The sequence below is a fragment of the Neofelis nebulosa genome, chromosome 10 (genome assembly GCF_028018385.1).
Source record: "Neofelis nebulosa isolate mNeoNeb1 chromosome 10, mNeoNeb1.pri, whole genome shotgun sequence".
NCBI classification, from domain to species: Eukaryota; Metazoa; Chordata; class Mammalia; order Carnivora; family Felidae; genus Neofelis; species Neofelis nebulosa.
Window position 1 is genome coordinate 19,825,808 of NC_080791.1, and position 27,969 is coordinate 19,853,776.

Here is a 27,969-nt window from a genome sequence, read left to right on the forward strand (position 1 = left end):
CACGTGAGGTCACAAAGCTCCTGCCTCTCCCCCTTCAAAAGAAACCACTCTGCTCCATTTATTTCAGAATCTAGAGGAAGTTGACAAAGTATGACAACAGCACGGCACAGTATGTGGTGGAGACTTTGCAGCTTGCTGGCTTGCTTCCCCTTACAAGGTAAGCCCTTAGAGCTCATTTTTTATGCCACTCAGTTGACCTGGTATGTTACCAAATCTACCCATCAGTCAGCTGCGTTCACAGCGGACCTACCACAGAAGGCAACCCAGGTAAATATCTTAATGCTTTCCAAGGTACACCAAGATCTCACAGGGAGGGATGTTACTGCTTTATTTAACCTGTTGTTCAATTGCTAACCGGGATGGAAAAGGGTCACTGTAGCATGTGTCTCTGTGGGATCTGTGTTACGGCAAAATGTAACAAACAGGCTCCTTAGGCTCTGCGTTGTAAGGGTCGACCAGTTGAAAGGGCATCAGTTTTGGATGTTAAAAACTTCCTCACTGAATAAGCCTGAGCCAGATAATTTCTCTAAAAACTCAATTTCTGGGGGCGCCTGGGAGGCTCAGTCCGTTAAGCGTCTGACTTTGGCTCGTCATGATCTCGCGGTCCGTGGGTTCAAGTCCCGCGTCGGGCTCTGTGCTGACAGCTCAGAGCCTGGAGCCTGCTTCGGATTCTGTGTCTCCCTCGCTCTCTGCCCCTCCCATGCTCGTGCTCTCTCTCTCTCAAAAATAAATAAACATTTAATAAAAGAAAACTCAATTTCTGTATCTTGAAATGAAGAATGATTAAAAATGTTGGGCCAACCGACTCACATTTTTACAAGGATCAAATTTCAAACGTGAAAGCACTTTGAAAATGGCAAAGGCTAGCTATACAACTCTTAATTACTTCCGAGATATTAATGAGCCTCATGAAAAGTTCCTGCTTATTTTGGGAGTCAGTTATACTTTACCTTTTAATTTTTTTATGTTTTTATTTTTGAGAGAGAGAGACAGAGCATGAGTGGGGGAGGGGCAGAGAGAGAGGGAGACACAGAATTCGAAGCAGGCTCCAGGCTCCGAGCTGTCAGTACCAAGCCTGATGCAGGGCTGGAACTCACTGACGGCGAGATCATGACCTGAGCGGAAGTCAGGCACTTAACCGATTGAGCCACCCAGGTGCCCCTATTATACTCTACATTTTATTATAATTTCCCATTTTGATTTTTGATGCTCACTTAATTCTAATGTAGCAATATGAAAATTAAAACTATTGTTACCTTTTTAGCCTGCTCAAACGGGAGGCAGGATATAGGTGTCTTTAAATCTCTGATTGCAAGTTGTACCAAATTCTTGCAAAAGAAGCTATGCAGAAGTGTGTTGCTGGCTGTGTGTGTTTGTTTGAGCTGAACTGTAGTTATGTTTCAGGTAATGCACCTGTCCTTCTAAATCTACATTCGCGATACAACTGCATCTGAATGACATTATTTTAAAAAACTCGATTTCCTATTTTACATAGTCCTTCAATTTCCTACTTTATACAATTAAGTGAAGTGCTTCCTTTTTTGGTCCCTCTACCCTGAGGCACATAATATGAATTCAATATTGGTAATAATATTAGTTTCTTCAATAAGTGGCTTAAAGAACAGCTCATACATTCAGGAGAAGTACATTTAGATAGATAAAATTAGAATGTTTTTTTCAATTATTCCAAAGTTTGAAGCCTTTAACAGACCTTCATTTTTTGAGGATTCAAGTTATTGCCTCATAAAAGTACCACACAGAAAAAGTTTTTAAAGGCAGTCATAATCACGTCTTAAGGTAAACCTAAGACAACTTTTTTAGAATGTAAATTATTCAAATACTATTTATAAAGACGGTAGAAAAAGCTATTCATCGTGCCATGCACAGTGTTGGGCACGTTTAATAGTTACATCTAATCCTAGCAAAGATACTGAGTTATTAATATCCCTGGGGCACCTGGGTGGCTTAGTCTGTTGAGCCTCTGACTTCGGCTCAGGTCATGATCTTGCAGTTCGTGAGTTCGAGCCCCACATCGGGCTCGCTGCCGCCCTCGGCCTGTCAGTGCAGAGCCTGCTTTAGATCCTCTGTTCCCCTCTCTCTGCCCCTCCCCCACTTGCACGCTCCCAAAAATAAACAAACATTTAATATCCCTAATTTACATGAGAATAGAGAGTTTAAAAGAAGTTAGATAACCCGCCTAAGTTTTCACAGGTAGTCAATCAGCTTATACAGCACTTATGTATTTAAAACGCAGTGCAAGAACGAACAATTTTTCAAAATTCATCCCATTCACCTATACTATGGATGACGAGACTCCCGCTATTCTGGTCTTTAGTGGAGGGTAGGATATAGGAAACAAAGAACAGTTGCAAATATAAGGTTCTGTTGATACGCCTGTTGATAATTCCCAAGTGTGTGGATACTTTGAGATGTCTTCTTGAAAGCCATACTGGAAATAATTTAATTTGGGCCGAGCCAGATTCATTGGCACCCTCGTAACTTTCTCTGTTGGTTCTATCTCAAAAAAATAATAGTAAGCCTTTTTCATAACGATCTAAACTGAAGCACTTTTTTGTCTACTACCGCATAACAGTCGTGTAAATAGGGCTCTGATTTGAGACAATTCATTCTGTGTCTCTGGTGTTAATTTAACTCAAGCTTTTCTACGCAACATAACAATAACAGAGCTAAGCTTATATCCTATTATAGCGTTTGGTCATGAATATATACATTTCTTCATCTTTTTAGCCACTGACTCAGCTAATACTTAAAATCTTACTTTGTGTAAGGCCCTGGGACTGTAAAATGAATGAATGGCAAACAACCTTTTCACGAGAAGTCTGTAATCTACACACAGAGACATGCTTGTAACCAAATAATTATAAAGTAATGTGCCAAGTGCTGTAACAGGAGTCCATTCAGAACCTTTGAGGGTCTTAGAGGAGAGGGCAGGTCATTGTGAGGAAGGAGGAGGCTAAAGACTCGTTAGGCAGGTTCGACAAAAGCCCGATAATCTGAGTTGAGTCCTGGAGGGGATAAGAAATGTATCCAGGATGACAGAACAGCATGGAGGTAAAGTATCTTCCTGACCCTGAACCTGGCAGTGGCTGGCGACGACATTAGTTAACACAAGCAAGCGCTGGGACAGAGCAGGTGGCGTATCTGTGTAAGACGCGTCTGGAGCATAGGGGGACGCGAGAGATGATGATTTCCAATGGGGCGTGAGGAGTCTGGGTCCCTGCGGGACAGACTTGCTCGGTTCTGGAGTTTTAAAATGTGCCTCACGCAATAATTGGGCTACTAAGGTAAGAACAAGAAAGGACATCTTATTCGTTCTTCGATCCACCTGATAGCTCCTAGTAAAGGGGAGAGCAGACATGGCAACTCCCAAAATCTTGGGGGGAAATCAAGGAATCTTAGGCACTGCACAGGTCTTATCCGTGGATGCCTGCGTAGGTGGCGGTCACTGATGCCTGAGGGCCGGTCACATAGGCTTTGGCGTGTGGCCATTCCACTGATAGGACAAGTAGTTCGTGAGGTTGGGGGTGGAGATGATGGGGAAGGTCACAGGTTCTACTTCCGTATATAAACCAGTCCCGATCTATGAGCCCAGAGTCAACTAGCAGCCTCGTAACACATGGCCTTCCACGGATGGATGGATCTGGTCCGAGGTCAATAATCCACTCAGTAGACGCGACCTACTAACAGTAAGCGGTGACCTCCCAGGAGAGACTCCACAGCCATTCACTGCCAAGCTTTGCTCCCCAGTATCTGTGGAGCCGTGTCGCGCGCTAACCTGCACACTGGAACCCTGAGGCCCAGCTGGGGAGCACTAGGGAGGGGACGCAGCCCTCAGGATCTACATAAGAAAGGCCAAGGAAGGGTGCACAAGCATAGACGTGTTTAGAGCCTACAGGGGAGGAAGTGGTGAACACAGAAGGTAACCCACACCCCCTCCCTCTGACGAAGAAGGTGAAAGTTGGACTCCAAAACTTAGATGAAAAAGAAAATGTAAAAGAAGAGTTCCCCCTCAGGGTGCAGTGGCAACGAGAGAACCCTGGGAAACTTTCCCTTAGAAGGCGTACCATGAGAAGTCAGGTACAGGTGTCTTCCTCTTCTACCCTTTAGCGGGCCCTTGACACAGTGAACAATATTTTTAAGCACCGCAGCTGAAGCCGTGTGGGCCTGTGGCTTCTCACTGGAGCCATTCTTCCTTTCTACAAAGGCTTCCTGTCTCAAAACTAAACAAGGGGTCCCACATGGTAACACTGCAAGAGAAATAAGCTGGTCAAGCTAAAGGCAAGGCTTGGAGCAGAGTCACAAAAAACAGCCTATGTCTCCAACGCAGCCCTTTCCATCTGAAACCCAGGCATTTATAGTTGTGGTAGGTCAGTTGGCGAATATTACATTCTCAACAGGAGTAAACTGATCTTAGGAGATACAATTCTTTATAGCATATGCTAAGAAGTACTGTATTTCATTACAATTTTTTTAATGTATTTTTTTATTTTGAGAGAGAGAGAGAGTATGTGGAGTGGGGGGGGGCAGAGAGAGAGAGAGAGAGAGAGAGAGAGAGAGAGAGAGAGAGAAAATCCCAAGCAGGGATGACAGCGTGGAGCCCAACGCGGGGATTGAAGCCACGAACTATGAGATCGTGACCTGAGCTGAAACCAAGAGTCGGACGCTTAACTGATTGAGCTACCCAGGCGCCCCTCATTATAATTTTTTACAGTGTAAGAAGCAAATCACGCAATTTCACTCAAAAGCATGCATCTCGAGAAAAAGATATCTTTAAAATGGAAGCCATTTATTCACAAACAGGCTGCCGATACATATCACTGCTTCCATTTCCCCAAATACAGGCTTCCTGTCTAGACCATCACTTTACTGAAAGGTAAGAACTTGGGCAAAACTTCCAAGTATCAATTTCTGGCCTGAAGGATGAAATCAGGGCATGTTGCTCAACAGTGGTCTTTTATTCTATCATTGATTCAATGTAGTACCTTCCCTCCTGTCTCTCAGTATCCTTATTAACAACAGGAGACCAAAGACATCTGCCCATCGCCTGCATTATGGTGCCATCATGAAAGCTGGCATTAAACCGTTACTTTTCCAGCTCACACTGTGATAGCTTCTGTAAGGAATGAATTTTAGAGAAATATGACATAGTCACTGCCCTCTAGAAACTTCAACCTGTGGGAAGCAGGCTAACACAAGAACTAGAAAGTAAAGCAAGAATCATAATGGAAATGATTACGGAAGCGATAGAAGGTAGACAGTTTCAGATTCAATCTCTTGGCTCAGAAGTTGCTTAACCTTAGTTCCACTGTCATTTCAAAGCATCTCCACTAATGTTATCCCTATTACTCAATTATGGGTTGATTTTATAGATGAAAATATTTCCAAATGACCCAACCTAAGCAGAATTCAGGGCTTATGCTTCAACGCTCTGATGGAAACACAGTATCTTTTTATTGACTCTTCATTGTTCATTATAGTATTGACTGATGATATGGGTATTTTTCCATTAGAACGCAAGCAAACTTTTTTCCCATGGAAGTCAATACAAATGCAATACAACAATTCTGGATTATTATTGCCAGGGGCCAGATGGAAATTAATGACCTAAAAATGGAACAAACTAAAAAGTCTGCACCAATTAATTCCCAGGGCTCTCCAAAGCACTTTTCCTAATACTTGAAATTTATCACAAGGAAATAAACTCCTTTTTTCCTTTCCCTTTTTTTTTTTTAAGGTTTCAGATGATGGAGTAAAACTCATTACATTTGCTATTCATAATTTATAACCCCACGGTATTCTTCTGTTTACGGAAGCGTTTTGTACTTTCATTGATAAGAATTGTCTTGTCCTTAAAAACAAAAAAAAATTTTTTTTTAATTTAAAACTTGAAGAACGGATGGCAGCCAAATCAGCAGCAAATCCAATTTATTATTATAATTTTTTTTTTTTATCAATTTCCTTTTTTGGGAGGATACATTTGCAGCTGTTTACGACCAATTGTTTACCATTCTCTGGGGGCTGTGATTCGGGAAACTAGTCTCTCGTGTTTGCCTGGAGAAAGTGCTGCTGTGGAAAATTAAATTGGAAGAGATCTTAGAACATCATTCCTCTGGCACAGCAGCTCTTTTGCAGGTGGGGCCTCCCCGCTCCTGTGAAGGGCAGCTCCCTAATTCACAAGAGCGCCGCTTAGAATTCCAGACACGCTGCTTATACTTCAAGCCAGAAGGAGCTTGCTTCATAAACGGAGGCCAGAGAGGCTGAGTTTTCTGGTCTCATCATCGAGACAGTCTGACCTAGTTACATGACCATGGACTTGGAAGACCACAGACATGGGTCCAGATCCCAGCTCCAGGACCTGTGTGACCATCAGCCTCTACTCCCTCATCTGTAGAGCCAGCGAAGTAACTCGCTCTTCATAGGATTATTTCGAAAGTTAAATTAAATATAGGTTCGACGTGGCCTGGCTGAGTTTCTGGGCTACGAGAGAGCAGGCGCCCGATGGATGTTGTTCAACATTTTCCTTTATTTCCTATCAAAATCGCACCCCTTCAGGAGACATCCTACTGTCGCTACCTACAGTGCTGGCTCCTTTGTACTGACTGACGTTTTGTTTCTATAAGAAGTATGTAATGAGAGGGGCCTGGGTGGCTCAGTTGGTTGAGCGACCGACTCTTGATTTCGGCTCAGATCATGATCTCACGGTTTGTGAGATCGAGCCCCACATCCGGCTCTGCGCGGACAGCGTGGAGCCTGCTTGGGATTCTCTCTCTCTGCCCCAACCCCGCTTGCTCTCTCTCTCAAAATAAATAAATAAACTTTAAAAAATTTCAAAATGTTTATTGGAAAAAAAAAAAAAAAAGAAGTACGTAATGAATGATTGAATGAACGAAGGAGGTTGTGCTGAGGAGGAGGTTGCGTTGACCCTGCCTCAGCTTGGGAGTGCCTTGCCCCATTGCCAGCCTGACTGTCTCCACTTCTCTTCCTCTGCAGAAGCCTTTCTGACCAACCACACAGAAACAGTCACCGTGGAGGAAGGCCAGACGCTCACTCTCAAATGTGTCGTTTCTCAGGGGAAGACCACATCCCTGCAGTGGCTGGCCCCATCAGGGTTCACCATTTTTTTAAATGAGCATCCTGGTAAGTGCAAAAAACAAAAAACAAACAAACAACAACAAAAAAAAAACAATCGCCACCAGATCGCAACCTGAGGGATTTTCCAGACAGACAAGCTGGTGTGGGATAGAAACCAGCATGAGTCACCCCAACGATGGGCTTGGCCCACCTACGATTACGCGGGGATCACACCCAGCAGCCTATCATTTTACACACGGCTGCTTTTTTTTGACAGGAAGTCTGAAATGGAAACCCCCCCAGAATGATTGGTAAAGGGGGCTCAAATCACAAAGCACATTTCCATGCCTGCACCTTACCCCCACCTCGCTTTTTCACTCTCAGCAGCGCCATGACAGGCAGGCCGGAGACTGACTAGAGGCCCTTTATCCTCCGGCAGCTAACACCGTCGCCCCCCCCATCTGGAGCCAGCTGCTTCGTTTTCTATCTGAGCAGCTCAAAGTCACATCACAAAGCTCCCTTCCCAATATCTCCTCTTCTGCTGGCCTCAGCACAAAAGCAAGGTCGCCGACCAACTGACAGGACATGCCGCTTTGGAAAGGAGGACAGTCATTCCTCCTTTTCACAAGCACACAATGAGCCCTGGATGCCTGAGGGGATTCTTCCCCGCAACCCCCTCCCCCGCCCAGTTTTATTGAGATATAGTGGACATGTCACCCTGTATTGATGTGTACAATGATCTAGTATTATGTATATATTTCAGAGCAATTGCCCCAGTAAATCTAACATCCATCACCGCACAGTCACAACGTTGTTTTTTTCTTAAGGGATTTTTAAACGTTATTTTATAATAATAATAATATAATAATATTATATATAATATTATATAATATATATGTAATATAATATAATATAATAATAAAGGGATTATTTTTTCATTTTGAGAGAGAGAGAGAGAGAGAAAGCCAGCAAGCAGGGGAGGGGCAGAGAGAGAGAGAGAGAGGGAGAGAGAGAATCCCAAGCAGGCTCCACACTGTCAGTGCAGAGCCCCACTCAGGGCTCGAACTCACCGACTGTGAGATCATGACTTGAGCTGAAATCAAGAGTCAGATGCTTCACAAACCGAGCCACCCAGGTGCCCCAAGGAAAGGTGTTCTTAAAAGTCTATTTAGTTCATCTCTTTGGGCAGAATTTTACTAAACCCTCCCCTAGATAATGAGACCACTGCATGTCTCCATTTAATATTCTCAGCTGCCAAATATTTGGAAAAGTCTCCAAAACAGCAAATTGCATTCTGCCTTGTAAAAGCAGAGCCCCTAGAAAACTTAATATGCTATGAAACATTTTTTTTTAATTTTTTTTAAATATGAAATTTATTGTCAAATTGGTTTCCATACAACACCCAGAAAAATATGGAATGCTTCACGAATTTGCAGGTCATCCTTGCACAGGGGCCATGCCATTCTTCTCTGCAGCTATGAAACATTTTTTAAATACTGCTGTGTTCGGGGCGCCTGCGTGGCTCAGTTGGTTAAGCATCGGACTTTGGCTCAGATCATGACCTCACATTACAGGAGTTTGAGCCCCGTGTCGGGCTCTGTGCTGACAGCTCAGAGCCTGGAGCCTGGTTCGGATGCTGTGTCTCCCTCTCTCTGCCCCTTCCCCACTCATGCGGTCTCTCTCCCTCTCTCTCTCAAAAATAAACATTAAAAAAAATCTTTAAATATTGCTATGTTCAATGTAAAATAACCACATATTTCAAACTAAATCAACTATCAATACTAGATTCCAATAAAGTAGATATTGGATGTTAAAAGTTTTGAGAGAAAAACTTTGGGTAGAGATAATTGCCGTTAAACCACGCTTTCTCTTGTTTTGGCTTGGTTTTTGGCAAACCAGGATAAGATGGGCACTCCCAAGTTTCTAGCAGAGTACCTTGATTGAACTCGGTGATGCTCAGCTGAGGGTCATTCTTGCCTTCCAGGGGACATAGGGCAATGTCTGGAAAGAATTCTGGTTGTTATAATTGGGGACAGGCAGGGGCACTGGCATCTAGTGAGTAGAAAGGCCCGGGTTGTTGCTAAACATCTTATAATGTACAGGAGGGCCCCCACAACAAAGAATTATGGACTCAAAAGTCAATAGTGCTGAGGCTGAGAATTCAGGGGTTCTAGCCCGGGTAACAGCAGTGTCCCAGGACATACAACCATTATTTCAGATGAGAGACAACCTTCCTTGGGCAGCCATTCAAAGCACAACTATTTTAGGTTCGTTTGTGTTACAAATCTAGAAAGAAAGCAGGGAGAGTGGGGGGGGGGGGGGCGGTGGAGAAGGAGGAGAAGGAAGGGAAGGAAGACAAAACCACTCATTTCAGGAGCCTCTGATTTGCCAAGGGACCTATGGTCTGAGATAGACATCCCAGGTCAATATAGAATCAAACCAAACAGAACAAAAACAAAAACCACTTGCTAAAATCTTTAGGAAACTTCAAATAATAACAAACTTCTAAAAAATTAAAAACAAAAGGGGCGCCTGGCTGGCTCAGTTGATGGAGCATGCAACTCTCGATCCCGGGTTATGAGCTCGAGCCCCACGTTGTGTGTAGAGACTACTCAAACATAAAGCCCTTAAAAAACATAAAAAGAAAAAGCACCCAACTGGCGTAATGACTAGCCGTGCACTGATCTTCCATTCTTCACATCCTTTGTGACAAGACAGCCTCAAATCAATCAGATTTCGAGGAGGTAATTACAATGGGGCATTTTTCATAATGTAAAAAAAAAAAGGGGGGGGGGCGGGGGGATGTAATCCTCCTGCAGCCTGAACCCTTCACCAGCACGGGGTTAATGTCAGTTAATTTCATACACGTGCAAATAAAGCGACCGGTTTATCTCACAGATCCCAGTAGCAAAATATTTTGTTTCCTAAACGAACGTGGAGCTGTTGAGAGGCATCCAGCTGGTAACACCAGAAATGTGGAAGGCAGCTCAATCAAAGATGTGACATTTGCTCCGTCCACGGGTGAAATTCAAAAGCCATTCCTGTGAAGAATCAATGGGCAGAGAGTCTGTATTCATCTGCTAGTTTGCTTCCTAACAGTTCCTTTGCCTTCTCGTCCAGCTTTAAAAAATCCCAAATACCAGCTTCTGCATCACTCCGCCCATCAGCTCTCCATCCGCGTGCTTAATGTCAGCCAGCAAGATGAAGGCGTGTACAAGTGTTTACGATACGGCAGCTCCGTGAGAACAAAGGAAGTAAAAGTGATCGTGACAGGTAGGTGGTTGACCGCCAGCACATCCAGCAGGGGAGCGACGGGCCTCTGGACAGGACACATCATTCTTACGCTTAACATCTGAGTTTAGAAACAGCGCCTGTAGCAAGGCATTTCCTAGGGGACCTCTGCCATCCTTTTTCGAACGGAAGCAGAAAGGAACATGTTGACCGGCAAGCTCTAGATTAAAATGTGACTTTGTGAAACGCGTCTCTGGCATCAGCGAAGTTTCCTCTCTGGGGAAATTAAAAGGAAGGAGAATTAATATTTCATGAGCCACGACTGTGTGCCAGGCACTGTACTAAGCTCCTGGGAATCGACGAGGGATTAGACACAATCCGTGCCCACCAGGAGTTGGCACGCTAGTTTAGACAGGCAAAGCAGTGTGTAAAAAAAAAAAAAAAAAAAAAAAAAGTAGAACCTTACGACTGCATAGCCTAAGATGGAATGAATGCAGAGGTGACTGCACTGGGCAACGGCTCGCATCCTCTGCCCAAACCAGTCCCTCTCTGCCAGTGAGAGGTGGGTTGGGAGACGAGGATAGGAAGTAACAGCGTCCAGATCGCCCGGGACCTGCCCAGTTCTGTGGACGGTCAGCTGAGTTCAGCGTGAGTCTTACTGTCTTTACTTTTCCGATTTTTGTGATGGAACAGATCAATTCGAAACACTGCTTTCTGTCGATCTCTAAGTGGCATAATTCCACATATCCCACAAGTGGATTTCTTAGACTTCAGTTGGATTAATACAGCGTGGTACCTGTGGGGTAACGAAGTATCTGGGAAGGAATGGCTCCCTTCGGGTTTTAAGAACCAATGTGACTCACCCACCTTACTGGCCACCCCTCGTGGCACTCTGGCTCACGCTGCTTGTGTGCTCTTCTGGGGTCTTAGAACTCTCCACACGTACCTCTCTCGCTGCACTTAATACATGATCTTCCAACTGACAGTTTAGGGGCTGAGTCTATCACCGGACTATGAGCTCCTCAAATAGCTAATTTTTTCATATTTGTACTGCCGGCACCCAATGCTACATGCTCGGGGCTGACTTTACCATGTTTCGATGGCAGACAAATCAGCAAATAAATGTGAAAGAGTAGGGTTCTGGACCAAAGTGTGAAGTAGAACGGGAACGAGGAAGAAGTTAGCCTAACTAAAAATCACGCTTGCCCCTTGAACCACACAGGCTTGAATTGTGCCGCTCCACTTAGACGTGGATTTTTGTCAATAAATACAGTCCAGTCCTATAAATGTATTTTCTCTTCCTTATGATTGTCTTCACAGTTTCTTTTCTCTAGCTTATTTTACTGTAAGAATACACTATAAAATACATAGAACATACAAAAACGTGCTAACCGGTTGTTCCTGTTATCAGTAAGGCTTCCCATCAACAGCAGGCTTTTGGTTAAGTTTGGGGGGAGTCAAAAGTTATACAGAGATTTTTGACTGCGCAGTGGTGGGGGGAGGTGTCAGTGCCCCTAGTGCCCGCACTGTTCAAGGGTGAATTCCATTTCCAAGACAGGAGTAGGAAGAAAAAGGACAAATGGGTCCTTTATAAAAGAAATGCACCTTTTGATGGAAGGAGGGGACGGAACTAACTTACCTTGGCGTGAATCATACACTCGTGAAAGTTTAGAACGGAAACAGCCATAAACCAACTCCTTTCATGTCACGGACAAGGAAACTGAAAGGAGTTGAGGGACATGCACTAGTTCTTACAACAGCCGGTGACAGATGAAACTGGAATTCAGGTCTGTACTCCTCACCTAGCGTTCTACTAATCAAATACAGTCATTTGTCAAATGCAAAAATTGCTGTTGAAACATTGGGGATTTTCAGGGACTGATCATACACTGGGTAACAAACAATGTGACTACAGCCAAGGTAGCGTTACAAGTACATAAAAGCCCCTTAACAGTATTCTGGAAAAGGTCGAGCAAAAGAAAAAAAAAAAATCCCACGATTGAGACCATACGCTACAATCGTCCCTACAGATGATCAGACTCCGTGCTTTACTGGGATACGTAGACCAGCTAATTAAGCGTAGAAAAAAAACAATTTTCTTCCAGCAACTCCTTCCGCACCAATCCTGGAAGCTTCAGTTACCAGAATGCAAAATGGAAAAGAACACGTTACACTTAAATGCTCCACCGTGAGAAGTAAGCCCCCTCCGCAGATAAGTTGGATTTTAGGGAACGACCTAGAGCTCTACGGTAAGTAGGGGAGACGGTGCTTTCCTCCTTTGTTTTCCTTCCTACTTACATTTCCAAGGAAGTTTTAAATCCTCTGGCACCCTCTGGTGGCACCAAGTGCCAGAAAACAACATTCATTAATCCATCAGTTCTTTTCCAAATTATCTTTATAACCAATCGATACTCTGCCTTCATCTTGAGAACCTATCACAAATAATATGACTGCCTGTTTGTGCTTAAAACAAAGCAGGAACCTAAAGTAGAGTCTTTATTATGGCTTCTTAAAATTCAACAAAATTTCATAAAACAGGAAAATAGCTATCACCTCAGCATGACTTGTTTAGCAGACACAAAATTGAAAATACATTTGCCACAATGCACTTCTAAAGTGCAGTACCCTCAGTGACAGATAAAAATATCATATGGTACCAAAGAATCTAAACTTTGATTAGATTGAAGCAGCGTTCAATTGACTAAGCAGGATAACAGACTGTCACAATTGGGACCTGTTTACGGTTTGTGTACGTTGTGACACAGGTTACATTCAATTTTACTTAATCATAGAGAGATTCATTCCAATGCCAATTCCACATCATTCCAAGACCTCTCCATTAATTTGCCTGATTCGTCCAAACCGAGTAAAGTCGTGGGTCTTTGTGTTTGACAACATCGGGCTGCCCTTGTTGTAACCACGATAAGCTTTGGATTTTTTTCCCCCCAGTAGTGACGGGTTTACAGAAACCTATTCATTGTTATTCACCTGCTCCCCTCTGTGACTAGGGCCACGTAGGTACAAGGGAGTTGGCTGAAGTCAGAATGAGGTTAGAAGTCTAACAGCTTTGCCAAGAGGTCAAGGCCATTGGTCTCTGAGGGAACCAAACCACCCAATGGTGTTAAGTAGCCACAACTTCAACCACCTCTTTAACTCGCTCCATAGGTGAAACCCACCATGAATTTGAAACCGATGGGAAGAAATGTAACAGCAGCAGCATCCTCAGAGTCCACACGTACAGCAAAAACTCAACAGTGGACTGCATTATCCGACACAAAGGTCTACAAGGAAGAAAACTGGTGGCACCATTCCGATTTGAAGATATGGGTAAGAGGGAGGAACGATTGCTTTTAATCATTTTCAATTTACCTTCATAGTACACTACTGAACAAAATTAAACGGAATGGGAAAAGTCCTTCAGAGTGAGATCGCAGTCAACAAAGCTCTCCTTAACAGCAGATTCCCTTAATGATGGAAATTTCTCCAGCTGGGTGTCAGAACGCGACCGTCCCAACGTTGGGAACCCCAGTTGTGCAGAAAGCCTAGCAGAGCACCATATGCAAAGAGCATCATGCCTGCTTTTTGATAATGACAGCTGACATAACTTGGCCTCCAATCGTTTGATTGCACTCACGATTTTGAAGAGGTCATCTGAAGCATACCCAAAAGGAGATAATAGCCGTTGAAATAGATCTAAACTTGTCCATATCATTTTACGTTAATATAAAACACTCACACAGTCAAACTAAGTCATGATTACTCTTTAGGTTTCTTTTGTTATGACCGTTCTGCGGATTTTAGTTTAACCAGGTTAACATTCCCAGCAGAACAAATAACAAACGAAACGTCACATCGTAACTGTGAAGAGGAGTCGCCTCCATTTTTCCAGAATGATTCCTTCATCAAATGCAAAAAAAAAAAAAAAAAAAATAGGGATTTCAAAACTCTAGAAAATGTTTGAGTCAAGAAGTATCTAGTAAGAGGTAGCATGAATCACAAGACTCTGACCTTCGTTATTGTATAAAGTACCTCTCAGTGTCAGAAGAATTTCTGAAGTACAAGGATGCACTCACACTAGGGAAGGAGGAAGCTGTTGGATGAGGACACATTTGCTGAAAAAGCTCTTTGGGAAATTACTGTTGATGAAAGGCGCTGGTGAAGGAGAACACCATGGTGGGAAAACTGCCATGCTGCCCCGTGGGGGCTGCCACTGCTGTGGCTAACAGGTACCCCCCCTCACTACCACAGGCTTTCCACCAGTCACTTTCTCGTCAAACCAAAAGTAGCAAGTCTTGAGGAAGCTGCATTTAGAAGACTTAAGCCCCCGCAGACACGGCTGGGTACTATAATCTGACGCAAACATTCCAACCTCCTGATGACTCCTCCCCCTCCAGCCTCTGCTGTCAGTGGAGCACAGCGCATGCGCGGGGGGGGGGGGGGGGGGGGGGGGGTTGGGGGCTGCTTCCGAAAGTCATTCAGGGTCTTAAATAAGAGAACCAACCATGTCGAAAAAAAATCTATGTTGACTTCTTCGGCTATTGTTCGGGCCACCTACAAAAATTTACTCTTGAGGGGAAATCACAGTTTCTTTCTCTTCCATTATGGCCATAGTTCTCTACGACGCAAAATCCTAGCCATCAAATGCTTCTAACAGTAATGGGATACGACTTGACTTTTATTTATGACCTAACGGTCGACTGTTTAGCCCCCCACTGCCAGATCTTCATTAAGTATTCAAAGAGTAATTCCAGTATCAGCTGTTGGTGGCTTCCATGTGTTCATGACTTTCCCCTGTGGCAAGCTACTACATGGACGTACGGATACTACACCCATTTTGTCCATCCCATGAGTTTTACAAGGTGGATTAGTGAGAATGCTTTAAAACACACTTACAAGGGGACATCTGGGTGGCTCAGTCCATTAAGCCTCTGACTTCAGCTCAGGTCCCGATCTTGCAATCTGTGTGTTCGAGTCCTGCGTCAGGCTGTGTGCTGACAGTTCAGAGCCTGGAGTCTGCTGTGTCTCCCTCTCTCTCTCTGCCCCTTTCCTGCTTGTGCGCGCTCTCTCTCGCTCTCTCTCTCTCTCTCTCTCTCTCTCAAAAATAAATAAACATTAAAAAAACATTTTTTAATAAAATAAGATAAAATAATTTTACAAGTAAGGATTCTGACCCCCTTCATCCCCACACTGCATGGTAGGACTTGAGAAAACGAACATCAGGCAAGCTCCATATCTGGAGGGGGGGCAGGTACTGGAATGAGTAACGTCTTCCTTTGAAGAACTCACAACGCAATGCTTGGAGAAGGAAAACAGGACAGGAATAGATTAGGCCACCTTCACAATGGTTTACTTCATCTTTTCAGTATTCCCAATGAGGAATCTTGATTTCCTGTTACTTATCTGGAGGTGAGATAAAAACAAAAAACCTGAGCGACAGTTCTCACACTCACCGATTGCAGGAACCCTCGACACTCCTACAAATACTTGAGGACCCCAAAGAATTTTTACTTATGTGAATCGCACCTGTCCATACTTACGCATTAGAAATTAAAACTAAAAAAAGTTGACTTATTTAAAAAATGAATCCACTACATATACATAGAAATGACACACTTGTATATAAAAAAAAAAACAAACAAACAAAAACCTGTATTTTGCAACGCCAAAATGTTAGCGAGGAAAATGGCATTGTTTTTCATCTTGAAAATCTCTTTGGTATCTGGTTTCATAGAATTAGGTTCTCATAATTTCAGCGTTAATTCTCTTGCGATATGTTGTTTTGCTTGAAATATATACAAAAATACAGCCTCCCACAAATACGTAGTTGGGAAAGGGAAGATGATATTAATAACTTTTCAGATAATTGTGGATATTCTTCTTTGATACTATACTAAAACTCAACAAGAGGTGACTTCTTAAAGGTTAATTGCTATGTGGACTCTGGAACCCTATCAATGAACTTTTCATGCTCCTGTTACATTAAAATTCTTTGAACAGATTTGCACTTTGGATAAATCTCTTAGCCAGGCATGATTTGTAGCATCATGCCTTGGTCATTTGGAAAATATCAATATATTGATTTATACAGAACTTTCAAATGTTGACACATTTCGGCATCAAAATCCCATTCATTAATATCGTCACCGATTTCATCGAAGTCTTAGTATTTAGAAGCTGTCAAGCTCACAGGGGTGGATACAGGTTTTTCAAAACGAAAATGTGGCCGGTGCAACTGAGTAAATTTTTAATATTAACTTTTATTAATTTAAACTTCAATAGTGTAGCCCGTGTATGCTGTATTGAACAGCACAAGTCTATAACATTCTAACCAAGCAGGGACAGAAATCATAAAGCACCAGTACCCATTTAATCAAAATAACATTTGGTCTAATGGAATCTACTCACTAGCTTGTTGACTGGGAGAACAAATCAAAGTAAATACAAACTCATGGGTGTGTGTATATCTCCTGTTCTGTACAAAAATATATAATTATCTGAATCCACACAGTATCATATACATTATTCCAGAAGATCTTGATCATTCTTGATAATTTTTCTACGTGTCCCCAATATTTCCCATATACTCGTCTTATAATTTGCCTCCAGTATTTCCATCCTACTAGCTTCCAAGCTTTTTCTCTCCTTTCATTGCTAGCAGCTGTCTTTTCAATTTTCCCTGACATCTTTGTGGTCACAGAGTTCATCTTAGCCTGACAGTCTAAATTACTATTTCTCTATTGTTTCCTTAGTGGCGGTTCTTCCCTTTCTCAGAGCTCTCGCATGCAACTCTGGCATTTGTATCGTTTCCAAAAGTTTTACGTGTTTAAGAAAAGAAACGTTCAAAGCCATTAAATAAAAAGCTGAGAAGCACTCACAGATTCCAAAAAGACATTACCTACCCGTCACATATCCCTATTTATAAAATTTCAGGCACCTTTCCTATACACCCTCTGGTTGCAGGACTGCTCAGGGGTCAAATCCGCGCTACAATGAATGTCTGGAGACATCCCTAAACATTGTTTTATGTTATACTGTTAGCATTATGTTTTATAAACAGCAAAGCGTTGGGCTGAACGTGTTGTATGAATGAACTCCTTAATTCTCACGTACACACAAAAAAACCTCCCAAGGGCAAAGCTTAGCATTTCCATTTTACAGGTAAGAAAAAATTGAGCGTTCAAGAGATTAGGCATCTTGCTCAAACTCACTCAGCACAAGCCAAGTCAACAGCATTGGAATTCGACCCAATCCGTGACTGACTCCAAGGCCACCTAACTAATAAATAAGGAGGGAGATATGTGAATGCATAGACAGACAGACAGAGAGGCAGGCAGGTAGATGGAAAGAAAGACAGCGAATACCCTCTGCCTATTATTGCCAAATGTACCACTCCAAGTCCAGCACGCTGCACTTCTAAGCCAGGCAGCTTAGCAGATGGGCAGCCAGCAGGATACAGTTTCAAAAACCAGAGCAAGAGCTGCAGAATACGTAGTGCTGAGGTTTCTGCAAAAACCTCCACGAGCAGGTAGCAGCCAAATACATTCTCCAACCTGCTGTACTGAGCACAATGTGGGTAAAACTGCTCTCCGTGGTTGCAGAATTCTGTTTTTCCCCTTTCCTAGTTACTGATCGAGAGACAGCTTCAGATGCCCTGGAGAAAAACTCTCCATCGTCTGCAGACCCTCAGCAGCCCACTAGCACTGGTAAGTGTCAACCCATTAAAACTTAAGACCAAAAAAAAAAAAAAAAAAAAATCATGCCTCCTCGGGAAGGTCACTTTTCCAATTCTCAATTTTCAGATTTTTAAAAATTTTTAATAAGGCTATGCAGGACCCCCTCTGTTGGTTCCAGCTTTGTGGTAGAATGTTCCCTTAGTTGGGGAGGGGGGGCTTCAGGGTCACTAATGCCTTGTAAATTCAGTGCTATGTTGCTTGATACACACACACACACACACACACACACACACACACACACACACACACAAATAGTGACCTTTGAATTTCCTCTATGGTAAAGGGCAAGGTTGGATTCATTTATGGAGAGACTCGTTTCATTGTTTTCTCATCCAGAACAGACTAAACACAAAATAAAGACTTGATTTCAGCAAAGGGCAAAGAAACAGGATCTGGAGATTTGCTGCTCTTCGTCACGGAAGAACAAAATCACCTTTGAAAACACCTCAGTTACTTGGTTGTCAAGAACTCGGATAGTTTTTGATGACAGGATTGAACCCTAAACACAGAATTTAAAAAGCCTGAATGAATTATAACCAACTTTTTAGACAGTGAACCCACTGGGGGGTTAACTCTGGGGAATAATCACGTGTTTATCTTTGCATTTTACCTAGCGTCGTATCTGGCACTAGGAGGTACTCAGAAAACGCAGTGCGAATATGAATATATACGTGTATGAATACATTCATTTGTTACGATGTTTTGAGCAAAACAGCCTCAGCCAGAAAGGGCAGAAATTCCTACGTGTCCTCTTCCTATTTCAAATAGTATGTCTCTAATAATCTCATTTGATGGGATAAGTGTTTTCGTATCATTAGCATGTATGTTGATGGTTGAGTATCGGATTGTATTTTTCTACAACTTTTATCTGGAATAATATTTAAAAAGTCAATGTTTGGGGTTTCTAAACACCGATAGAAGCAATATGTACCGTACGGTTTTTTGAAGGGCGATGGAAATTGAAAATAACCTGAAGTGGAGCGGTCACATCACTTGCTTTAATAATCCAATTTTTTTAAACGTGTTTAGAATCGACTTGTCTTTAAATTGGCTTACGGAGCTACAATACAACCCAATTTTCTGCTCTGCTTTTTCATATAGAACCGAAGATTTAATATGGTTTCTAAATTTCCTTTCAGCTTTCAATTCCTATGATTGTATTACAGTTAATAATAGCCATTTTCAGTAGAATGGGTGGTCTCATTCCCCGTGGGATCCACACAGTGGCGCTGTGCAATGGGCTAAAAAAGCAAGAGACTAGGTTGGGAGGGGGAGGCGGGGAGGTGGGAATAGGCAGGACGAGCAACAAAATCAGAAGAAGAGATCTCTTCTTTCTATGACTTCTCTCACCTAGCAAAACCATCACAGAACACCCTGCTTCTAAGGGGGAGAGGCCAGTATAGGTTTGAATGACAAGGGACCCTATTTTTCAACATAAAAATCATTGCTTTCCAGGCTGCTAGCTTATCCTTCCATAAAGCTCGGGATGTCACCCTTCAGTGTTCTGTTGTTATCTTGCACCTTTCTAAAGACCTTCTCGCTCACAGGCCTGGTTCAGGTGGGAAGGATAAAAGAACGGTTTAAACTTTGCATTCTGAATTTCGGGATAGGCTCTGTCACTTCTTTGCTGCGTGACTTCAGACAATTTACTTAGCTTCTCTAAGCCTCTGTTCAGAGCTGCCGTGAGAAACATACCAAATGCTCAGTTTCAGGCTTAGCACACAGTGTTCGGTAAACATGTATCTTTAAAAAATAAGGCAAAATGAGCCTGGCCATTTGCAACTATTTTTGGAAAAAGTAGTTCAGAAATAGTCTGTGTTTTGTTTGTTTTGTTTGTCTGTTTTTAAGTCGGACTACTTAATTTGGTTCCCAAAGATGCTTCGCTGTTTGGGGATTAGTATGTGTATGTACACGCTATTCACAGAGAGTCAGATGGTATATATCATGTCTTAACTTCTTTCAACTTAGTTGCAGTAGTGGAAGATTCTAATACAACAGAGATTGACAAGGAAGAGAAAAACCAAACCGCTCAAGATCCTGACTTAACCACTGGTAAGTGTCCCCTACAGCATTTAGAATAAACACTTGACATTTTAACCTCTGAACCAATAAATCCAATGGCCTTTTTCTGTCCCTATTTTCCTTGACCTTTTTATTGCTTAATCCCTCCCTTGTTCCTTGACTTAGGGTGTCCCTGGCTTCCCTGACATACTCTGCCTGGTCCTGTCACTCTTTGCTAATCAGTCCTTCTCTGTGTCCATGAGCTAACCTCCCTTCCTCCTCTGGCTTCTTATATGTGGATATACTTCTGACTTCACTTCTCTATTCTTGATTCCTCCCTTACTTCTTAAAGGGTTTACCCCTCCCCAGGATTGTTCCTATTGCCACTATGCAGATGATTTCCATACCTATGCTTCCAGAACATTCTCTGGAGAATGAATCCCTATTACATTCCACCTCCTACGTATCCCATGGCTGGATTTTCTGCCATCTCTTCAAACTTAACATCACTAAAAACCGAACAGCATCTTTTCCCATAAAATCAGCTTGTCCAAACCATCACACAAGCGCCACACCTTGGTGTCATCCTTCACTCCTGCGTGTGTACACACACACACACACACACACACACACATAAAAAATCAGTCCGTCTCCAAGGACTTTTGAGTCTTCCCTTCCAGATTTTTGTCTACTATCACTGCCACCTCCCTGGTCCAGACTCTCATCGTCTCCTGCACAAAGTCTCGTGACTCGCTGGAGCTGTGATCATTTTTAAGACTCTATTATCGAAACGCCCCTCTCTGCACGCTTCACACCTGTGTTCACAAGACCTCTGCGGCTCCCACAGTCTACGGGGCAGAACAGGACCCTCAAACCTCCCATAAAGCGCACTCTGACTTCTGTTTTATTAATTTATCTGTTTGTACAGAGAGAGAACTATGCCCTAAAGCACAGAGATTGTGTCTAATGAGCTCCAAGCAGCTCCACACGTAGCTGGTGCTCCTTAACTGCTTGTTGTTAGAGGGGGCAGGACATTTGGGCAAAATCAGAGCCGGCCGAATCCGAGTGTGAGGTTTAGAAAGATCTTCAAGACCTCACCTCCTTGATCTCCGAATGCCTTCATGGAGGACCACCTTTAACCAAGCCAACATTCATGAATGTTCACTGCATTTGCATAGCTTTTCATACTCCTTAACAACCTCTCTTGCTGCTTAACCACATGTTGCTAAAACACTCATTTCTTACAGCTCACTTAAATCCCCCGACTCGAAGTCAATATGCTTGCCTGCATTCTCTAGAAATGAAAAATCACAGCTTCACTGCCTACGGCACATAAGAGCGTTTTTCCAAACACCTCACAGAATGGCCTTGTTTGTCTGTCCGCCTGTTGGCTTGTTTTTGGAGAATAAATAATAGAATCTCTTTCCCTTCAGGTTAAAGTCCTCCGTCTTTCTGTCTGAGTGGCCTATCCGCCTATCTGACATTTGGGAAGCAGCCTGCAAATTCCTCAGGGACGGAAGCAAACCGACCTTGAGCTGAATTCCTCTCATTTGCCTTACAGAAACAAATCTTCAGTACGTGGGGGTGATAAGGAGGAAAAATGGCATTCTGCTGCTCACCCTGGTCTCCTTTCTCATCTTCATACTCTTCATCATCGTCCAGCTCTTCATAATGAAGCTTCGGAAAGCACACGTGATATGGAAAAAAGGTGAGCGGCGGGGGAGCTGGTGGGGGGCCGCAAGATGCAGAAACGGTTGGCTAGCCAAAAGGAAATTCTGCCAACTTAAAGCTTTTCTGTTAGATACTTCAGCCATCTGTTTGGGAAGCGTTGTCACGCAAATACGCCATGGTCTGTTTCGTAGTACACACAGGATGTGCAATCTCCAGGGGCTCTAATCAAAGAGCGTATAACCAAGAGAAAGCAGAGTAGCTCCGGGAATTGACATTAAATTATAAAACCTGCCATTCGCAAAAGGATGCCAGGCGGAAAACGCATTCATTCATGCACTCAAAAAGGTATTCATGGAGTACCTATCATGTGCCGGGCGCGGTTCCAGGCATTGGGGATACCTCTGTCAACAAGATCCCTGCTTTCAAGGAGTTCATATTCTAGGGACGGTCAATCAAAGGTTGAATGTATGCTGTCTTGGTTGTGCTCTTACTTTGTTTTTGTTTCAAAAAAAAATTTTTTTAATGCTTATTTTTGAGAGAAAGAGAGAGTGTGTGAGGGAGCATGCACGCAAGAGGGGCGGGGGCAGAGAGAGAGGGAGGCACGGAATCCAATCCAAAGCAGGCTCCGGCCCCGAGCTGTCAGCACAGAGCTCGATGCGGGGCTCGAACCCCACGAACCGCGAGATCATGACCTGGGCCAAAGTCAGATGCTTAACAGACTGAGCCACCCAGGTGTCCCAGTTGTGTTCTTACTTTGAAATAATGCAGTCAGCCTCCCTCAACCATAATATGTTAGTAATTTTTGCTAAGCATTCTGGTTTAAAAGTTATCAATGGGGGAAACAAATATACATATATATAACATTATAATAGTATTATATATGCTATTATAATAATATTACATATACTATAATAGTACATACAATATTATAAAAGTATCACATATCACAGTATAATAGTAACATATATAATAGTATTACATAAAGATTATTATATATATTATGTATATATGCAATATATATATATATATAATTCAGCCAGCATGGAAGGTATCTATTGAAATGCATAGATTCAACACATATCAGGGCTGGAAGGACTTCAGAAGTTATCCAGAATATCTACTCAATTCCTTCTATAAATGTGTACCAGGATGATATCCCCTCTTTAATTCTGAGTGATTATTTAGACCTGTGTTGCCCAACAGAGTAGACACAACATGGCTATCGAGCACTTAAAATGTTGCGAGTTGCTTTCGAGATGTGCTGCAAGGATAAAATATACACCCGACTTTGAAAACCCAACACGGGGGTGCCTGGGTGGGTGGCTCAGTCGGTTAAGCGTCCGACTTTGGCTCAGGTCACGATCTGGCGGTTCGTGAGTTTGAGCCCCGTGTTGGGCTCTGTGCTGACAGCTCGGAGCCTGGAGCCTGCTTCAGATTCTGTGTCTCCCTTTCTCTCTACCCCTTGCCTGCTCGCTCTCTCTCTCTCTCTCTCTCTCTCAAAAATAAATAAACATTAAAAGAAAGTTAAAAAAAAAAAAAGAAAACACACACACAAATCCATGTCTAATAATAACATATTAGATCTACTAGGTAAATCAAATATAAATTGTTAATAATTATTCATTTTACCTACTTCTTTTTGCTTTTTCAACATGGCCATTAGAAAATTTATAAAATTACACATGTGACTTGCATTACGGTGTTGCTGGCCCAGGATCATTTAGCGACATATGGCTCCAACATCCCCAGTAGCAGAGAACTCATTATGTCCCAAGGCAAAATACACTACCTCTTTGAATGGCTCTCACCCTCTTAAAAGTACAACTTCCGGTTTGACGTCATTCTCTCTATATATTCAGCTGGACCAACGTTCATCATAATCAGACCTAGACCTAGAGACAAAGTCTGGCTTTTCGGCTGTACCTGCGCAGCAGGCAAATGTCATCGTACAGTTGCAAAGTCCCCCCCGTTAATGCTTCACCCCCATGGTTCGTTAAGGCCTCCTGGAATCATTCCATCTCAAAGAACAATACTTGATTCTAATCTGTGGTCATTTGATTTCCACAACTCTCACACTGCCCAGCACAGTGCCTGCAGGAATCATAGCAAAGAACAAAAACAATTCTCTAAATGAATGAGGGCATGACGTATGGGAGGGGCAGGGGTAAGTCCACTATTGCAGACATATAGACAGAAGGGTCATCTTATTCAAAATACATTTCTACACATAGGTGATGTGTGACACCAGAAACTAATAACACAGTTTTCTTTTCTTTTCAGAGAGTGAAATTTCAGAACACACGCTGGAAAGTTACAAATCGAGGTCAAATAATGAAGAAACATCATCCCAAGAGAAAAAGGACCAACGTGAGTCACCTACATGACCTAACACTTGAAAAATGAGCTCAATTTGTTGTCTTGAAGGAGGAGGGTGAAACGCCAAGTCTGATTTTTAGCACTAGAAAGTCAATCACCTAAATCGTCTTGTGTAGCACATAAGTGCATCTTCCAAAATGTAAAGTAGAGACCATTAAGTTCCTTTGGGAAGCCATCTCTGTGTCCTGACTGTCACACCCAGACACACCCGTAGACTGTATGTCCCTCTTGTGCTGAGGGGCATCTCACAGACACCTTGGCAGTCCAGCACTTCCCGCACCAACTGGTCATTTTTGATGTGTTGATTTAGCCACCACAGTACTCCTTTGGGTGGTGAACAGCTGGGTTGATCTCAGTGCGTCCTCAGATTCTAACACAGGGCCTGATGGCGAAGGGAGTGTTTGACAAATGTGTGTTGAATAAATGAACACAAGGCTTAACTGATTCAAGCAGAAATGTTTGGGGGCTTTTGGAGCACTCCATTGCAGTTTCCCAAGCAAAATACGTTTCCAAAAAGTGAAAGGAAGGGTCTAAAAGGAGAGTGTGTGTGTGTGTGTGTGTGTGTGTGTGTGTGTGTGTGTGTGTTTGACAAAAATCCAGTAGACAGCAACCAGCGCTACAGTAAAGAATCTTATACCTTCCAACCGTTTTGTTTCCTCCACGCAAATTAACTTCCTCCCCCTGCCAAGAGTTGCAAGACATGCAGAAGAGCTTTGCTGCTAGTTTCTAATGATTTTATTGAGGTTTTTGTAGGAAGCCAGTCTTTCACAACACCTCTGCCCTTTTTTTTGCTTTGACCCAGTAGGGTGTGAAGTGGGAAGAATCACTTACTGGCTGGGAGAGGGGAACAAGAGGGCAGACTGTGAGAACTGGGGGTGTGAGGGGAAGTGCGTGTAAGGTGCAGAAAGTCTCTTGTATCGCATGTGTTTCTATAATGTCAATGTCTGTGTAATCGACCCGCAAGTAGGAGAATAACGTCAGTATGAGGCATAAGTTGGATTGTTTCCTATGCCAATTTTCCCAAGTGAGGGGCACTAGAACAGTGGGTGTTGAATTGTAACTTTTAGCAGGAGAAAAAATGCCCTGAGCTCAGCTGCTGAACAAGCAGAAAGCCTTTTGCATCTCAACTTTAAGAAAATGAGTACTTTCACTCAGGGCTTCCTCCCCAGAAAGGTCCAATCCCAGGGGCTTGCCACAGAGGTGGGAGGTGGTACTTCCCCCTGGGCTCCAACCTCTACGTCCATCCTCCTTCCCTTGGCTCCCTCAGACCTGACATTTCAACTTCACTGTTTTCGTTCACTTAAAAAGCATCCTCTGGAGCTGTCTCCAGCCTCTGTGTATAGTTAACGGGCTTTGAGTGGTCCTGTTTCCCGTAAGCCCTGTGACTTTCAGTATAAAATTTGCCAAATGCAACGTGGGTTCTTATTTGTTGGGTTTCACAGCAGAAACGTCTACAAGTTTTATTTCAGGTTGGTTAGCGTATTGTTTACGTAAGACCTTTTAAAAATCAGGCTGTGGCAATGCATTCAGACCATTTATAGGATATGCATCCATCGATTTCTGATTTGATGTTTGACATTAACATATGGACCTAACAAGACCACGTGCAGCCAACGTGTCCCAAACGAACGGGTGCACTGTTGTTCAAAAGGAATTTTCATCTTCGACCTGTTTTTCTTTCAGCTTTCCACTCGAAGAGCTACATGAACTACATCACACGGTTGTACTCTGAAGCAAAAACAAAGCGGAAAGACGATTCACGGAGTTCGAAATTCAAAGGAGAGCCCGCTCACATACCAGAGACCATTGTGTAACGTCCTTTGCGACAGCAAATACTGACTTCGGTGCAGCTGCAGGCCTCACAGTGGAGCAGCCCAGGGGAAGGAGCATAGTTACGGTCACAAGAAAAAATATACTTTGAGTGCAATGCAACATGGTAGACTGCCGTGGCACCCCGCCCTGGATTCAGGGCTGTGAAATGAGGACCAGACCATGGACACAAAGCTTCATAGTTTAAATAAAAAAAAAAAAAAAAAAAAAAAAAAAAAAAAAAAGAGAGAGAAGAGAAGAGGAAAAGAAAAGAAAAAAGAAGACGAAAAAACCTATCATGCCTGACACTACTTCAGAGAAGGAGGAGACTCTTAAGTCTTGGAGATCAGGGTTGATTGGGCCAGCTAGCATCTTACCATGAAGGGAAAAGGAGTTTTTAGATGCTGGGCTTGAGCAGAACTCCTTTAAAAAAAAATTTTTTTTTTTTTTTTTTTTTTATAAATCTTTCCTTCTGATCGCCAAATACAAACTTTGGGATGGAAAGGACCTAAAGAAGGTCGCCAATGCTAGGAGCTTACTTTCCAGAAGGGCTTTAAGAAGATGTAGCTTTAGTTCAAGGCGGGCCCAAAGATTCGATTTTTCGAAGGTTTTCTTGCTAAATCACAAGAGCGGATCTGGCCAAGTTTTCACCAGGACGTTTCATTACAAAAACATGTACCAAAACAACAACAACAACAACAACGAGTTTAACTTACTATGACCTAATTAATGCTTTAAAAAATTATTTAATAAAAAGCTGAGTGTTTTTCTAGTGGTTGTGGTCCAAGTTGTATTTCCTCCTTTTATTTTACCATGGGAAAGGGACATGTCTTCCCCACCCCCCCCATCAGTTTATTTAAGATATAGCAAACGCTGAATAAGCATTCACTTATGTCATTTCTCATTATTTGGACCTGAATAAACTAATTCTAAAATAATATCTCCCCACCCTATCACACACACTCATATTACGAGTTTATAATTTGTTACAGAACCAGATACAGCTGTGAATTTTTTTTTCTTGATAAAAAAGAAAAATTAAGTAATCTGTTCACCCAACGTGGGGCTCAAATTCATGACCTCGAGATTAAGAGGTGCATGCCCTCTGACTGAACCAGACAGGAGCCCCGAAAAAAAATTTTTTAAGAATGATACAATTACTGAAAGGTGTAAAAATAAAACAGCATTTTTCTTTCTGAACCATTTGAGAGAGTCAGTGGACGTGCTGCCTACCACACCCCAAACACTTGACTGTATATATCCTACAAGCAAGGACACTTTCCCCTGTAACTACAAGGTAACTGACAAAAATCACAAAATTGACATTGATAGATTTCTACTAACAGTCTTCAGACTCAAGTCTCTCAGATTGTCCAGAGGATCCAGAGGATCCAGTTGAGAACCACTTGGTTCATTGTAGTCTCGTTCAAGTTTAGAACAGTTCCTCAATCTTTCCTTCACTTTCGTGATGTTTTGAGATACTTTTGAAGATTGTGGGCTATTTTATTTTGCAAGCTATCCCTCAGTTTGCCTTTGTCTGATTGTTTTTTCGTGATTAGCTTCAGGTTATGAAACTTTGACAGGACTGTCACAGAAGTGAGGTTTTGTTTCTCTCGCTGCATTTTATTCACCCCTTTATTGATGATGTTTACTTTGATCACTTGATTAAGGCAGTGTCTACCAGACCTCCCCACTGAAAAGTTACTCTTTCCTCCCATGTAAACTAGTATTTTGTGCAGTGATGCTTTAAAAATATGTAGATACCTATTCCTCATCCCCTTCCAAGCTACTCATTTATTTATATCTGTATGGACTCACAGTTTCCTGTTATCCAAGGAGTCACAATCTGTTACTAGTCTCTCATTCACTGGGTTATAATGTTACCCTCAAATTAATCTCTTGCTAACTGGGTGATCAAATTGTGAAAACAGGCTTTTGTGACCTTCTTATCCTCAGCCTGTGAGCACTTTCTTCCTTTCTGGTACAAAATATTCCACACTCATCTTAAACTTTTCCTGCCTCAGTCCTGTAAGGAGCGACTTCTCCAAGGATCCCT

At 42.7% G+C, this 27,969-nt stretch overlaps 1 protein-coding gene and 1 pseudogene across 2 annotated transcripts; one reads left to right on the forward strand and one right to left on the reverse strand.

Annotated features, from left to right (window-relative positions):
* The first annotated feature begins 18 nt into the window (after positions 1 to 18).
* On the forward strand, positions 19 to 26,352 carry CRTAM (cytotoxic and regulatory T cell molecule). Of its 2 annotated transcripts, XM_058687090.1 has the most exons (10): positions 19 to 157; positions 7,012 to 7,158; positions 10,213 to 10,365; positions 12,429 to 12,572; positions 13,489 to 13,650; positions 17,946 to 18,026; positions 20,025 to 20,108; positions 21,619 to 21,765; positions 24,009 to 24,095; positions 25,788 to 26,352. In XM_058687090.1, the coding sequence occupies exons 1-10, from the start codon at positions 91 to 93 to the stop codon at positions 25,916 to 25,918; spliced, it is 1,203 nt and encodes a 400-aa protein (XP_058543073.1). In that variant the 5' UTR covers positions 19 to 90; the 3' UTR covers positions 25,919 to 26,352. The 2 variants fall into 2 exon arrangements, with proteins under 2 accessions (XP_058543073.1, XP_058543074.1); XM_058687091.1 differs by lacking the exon at positions 12,429 to 12,572.
* LOC131488929 (U6 spliceosomal RNA) lies at positions 8,499 to 8,596 on the reverse strand (annotated as a pseudogene).
* Positions 26,353 to 27,969: the final 1,617 nt, after the last annotated feature.

Coding starts and splice junctions, on each gene's coding strand:
- CRTAM (XM_058687090.1), top strand. CDS start 91: ATGACAACAGCACGGCACAGTATGTGGTGGAGACTTTGCAGCTTGCTG. Junction 158..7,011: donor GGCTTGCTTCCCCTTACAAG/GTAAGCCCTTAG, acceptor CTTCCTCTGCAG/AAGCCTTTCTGACCAACCAC. Junction 12,573..13,488: donor GAACGACCTAGAGCTCTACG/GTAAGTAGGGGA, acceptor CTCGCTCCATAG/GTGAAACCCACCATGAATTT.